Source organism: Malaclemys terrapin, chromosome 2 (assembly GCF_027887155.1).
Source record: "Malaclemys terrapin pileata isolate rMalTer1 chromosome 2, rMalTer1.hap1, whole genome shotgun sequence".
Lineage (NCBI taxonomy): Eukaryota > Metazoa > Chordata > Testudines > Emydidae > Malaclemys > Malaclemys terrapin.
The window spans coordinates 34,606,928-34,609,526 of record NC_071506.1 but is presented as its reverse complement, the minus strand read 5'-3'; the positions used below and the strand labels follow the sequence as shown (position 1 = coordinate 34,609,526).

At 48.4% G+C, this 2,599-nt stretch overlaps 1 protein-coding gene across 2 annotated transcripts in view; it reads left to right on the top strand.

Moving 5' to 3' along the window:
* The first annotated feature begins 595 nt into the window (after positions 1-595).
* Positions 596-2,599, top strand: part of ZFPM2 (zinc finger protein, FOG family member 2) — a 444,680-nt gene continuing 442,676 nt past the window's right edge. For both annotated transcript variants that reach the window (XM_054020229.1, XM_054020228.1), the window contains exon 1: positions 596-861. In XM_054020229.1, coding sequence (XP_053876204.1) covers positions 822-861 — 40 coding nt within the window. In that variant the 5' untranslated portion in view covers positions 596-821. The remainder of the gene's footprint in view (positions 862-2,599) is intronic.

The following is a 2,599-nucleotide window of genomic DNA, read 5'->3' as shown; positions in this document are numbered from 1 at the left end:
GTCCAGGAAACGCCACCCCCAGTGCCCAGCCCGTGGAGCATCCGCTTCAACCCAGCCCCAGGAGCCCCCTGGCCAACGAGGCTTTAGCGGAGGTGAAGTGTTCTGCTGGGGAGGAAGGGGGGAGACTTAACCGGTCCCCAAAGCACAGCGGGCGCTTGTGATCCGCGGGAACAGCGCGTGACAAGTCTCACCTCAGCGTGCAGGAGCTCGGTGCCTGGCTCGTGTTTTCCCTATCTGAGGGAAGTTGGGGTTGAGGAGGGGGACGAAGGGAGCCGACTCCTTCCCCCACGGAGGGCAGAGAGCAGCTCCCACAATTGAAGCCTCCCGCGCCCCGGAGGCTGCTGTTTGCGGGCGGACCTGTCTGTGGAAGCCGCCAGTGTCCGTCAATCCCGACGGACAAACTCCCCCCCCCCTCCGCCAGCCTTGGAAAGCCCCTCCCTCGCCCCCTCCTCTCCTGCCACCTCCCGCAGCCCGTCAGTCTGAGCCGAGCGCGGCTCCGAGAGCGACAACGGCGGCGGCATCCGCACAGCAACGCCGGGGAGAGCGAGCGCGAGCGCTCCCCTCCCCGCCCTCCCTGCTCCCCCCACCCCCTGCCTCCCTCCCTCCCTCCTCCTCCTCCTCCTCGCTCCCCTCAGCCTCGCTGCCTCTCACTCGCCCGAGATCCCCCGGCCCCTCGTTCCCTGTCACTCGCTCGCCCTCTCATTTGACTGTGCCTCGCGAGGCGTCCAGCGGCTCCTCCATGAGCCCCGCCGACTGATCTGTCACCCCCAGCCCGCAGCCCTCTCCTCCCGCACCTGGAGCCAGGCAGGAGCAGCGGCAGCATGTCCCGAAGGAAACAGAGCAAACCCAGGCAGATCAAACGTAAGTTTCCTGAGGGAGGCTCCCTCTGGCAGACTTTTATTTATGTCCTTCTTGGGAGAGTCCCGGGTATGGGCGGAAGGGTTAAACTTTGCCAAAGAGGCTTGAGGGTAGAGAGAAAAGGGCAGGGATGAAGAAAAGCTCCTTTGATGTAGTCCGAGCAGCTTCCTCGCTCCTGAGCACCTACTCCTTGGGAGCTGTGGCTGCCTCACCCTTTCCCTTAAAACTCCCCCACTCAGTCTGGAAACCCAATCACTTTTGTATTTTAAAGTTGAACTAATTTGGGAGACCAGTGCGAACTAGTTTACAAATAAGTATGCGAGGGATCAAGTACAGCTGGGGGGTGGGTGGGGAATCCATGCCAGGCTTAGGCTGCCGAAACACCAGCGCATCGCAAAGAAACAGAAAGTGCGTGCAAGAAAAGTTCCAGCAAAGGGAGCAGTAGGGAAAGGGTCCTCCGAGCTGCACAACTCAATACTAACCGTCTCTGGGCAGTGCTGATTTAGTCATCTTTCGGTTCTCTTCCTCCCCTCGCTTAGGTTTGCATTATGCAAAGCTTTGCACCTCCCTGTAGGATTTGGTTTGCATAAAAAAACATTTGCAGATAGTCGCTTTTGTTGTTTTCGGAAGTGCAACACTTTTGAAGGGGAAATGTTTTTGTTTTGGTTAGAAACCAGGTGTATTGGTGAGTCGTAGTCAAAAAATCTTCTTCCTAATAGTATCCATAGTTCACTTTTCCTGCCCGGGACACACAGGAGCTGTGATCTCAACTTCGTAAACTTTTCTGTGCTTCAGATTATTCAGCCGAACAATCCTAACGGTCGGTACTCGAAGAAGTGCAAGGGCGTTTCAAAACAGATAGATTAAACCATTTTGTTTTAAAATCAGCACCACTGAGCTGATACAACTTCATTGATGTCTGTATCCTAGACCTACATTAAAACTAACCATCATGTGACTTGGAGAGGATCTTTTAATACCATTTTTCTCATTGATTTCTGACTCCAAATGCATATGGCTAGCTCAGTTCTGGTGCATTTTTTGAATTGATGAACTGGTTTAGCAAACAAGAAAATGAGCTGCAGGTTGAAAAAAGATTGGTCACTGTAAAACCTTTGGATTGTGTTGGTAGAACATCCCTGCTTAGTAGAAATTACTTTTTCACTGTCTTTTAATTTGGAAAATAAAATAGCAGCATGTTCCTGATTAAGTGTTATGTTTACTAAAGTTAGTATATAATAATAAATGATGGCAACTTTTACGTTTTGTGTAAAGCATTTTAAATCCTTCATTTTTGAAGAAACTTTTTAATTACTTTTTATTCTTAAGTAAACATGTTGTTTGCTTTTAAACCTATAAATTTTTATCTAATATGCATTAATCTATTAGTGTAGTTAATATTATAAAACAGTATATGATATGGGATATGATTACGAAAGTTATTAGTTGGAAAGGCTTTCTAGTGCATGACTGGTGTCTTGATTGTTAATAAATGATCAACATTACTGATTGTATGGCACAAAGACTGTCTGATTCTATTTTTTGCATAGTTTATATTCCCAGTTAGCTATGTTACTTTTGGTAATGTCCACTTCATAATGGCAGATAAATGCTTGGATACAAATTGAGGATTATGTTCTTCTGATATAGGTCCCAAAGCATTTTTATGGCTTCCCTATATGGCATTAAATGTTAACCCAAATGCTTTTGTTTTTTTCATAAGTGACGTATAATGGTTTGT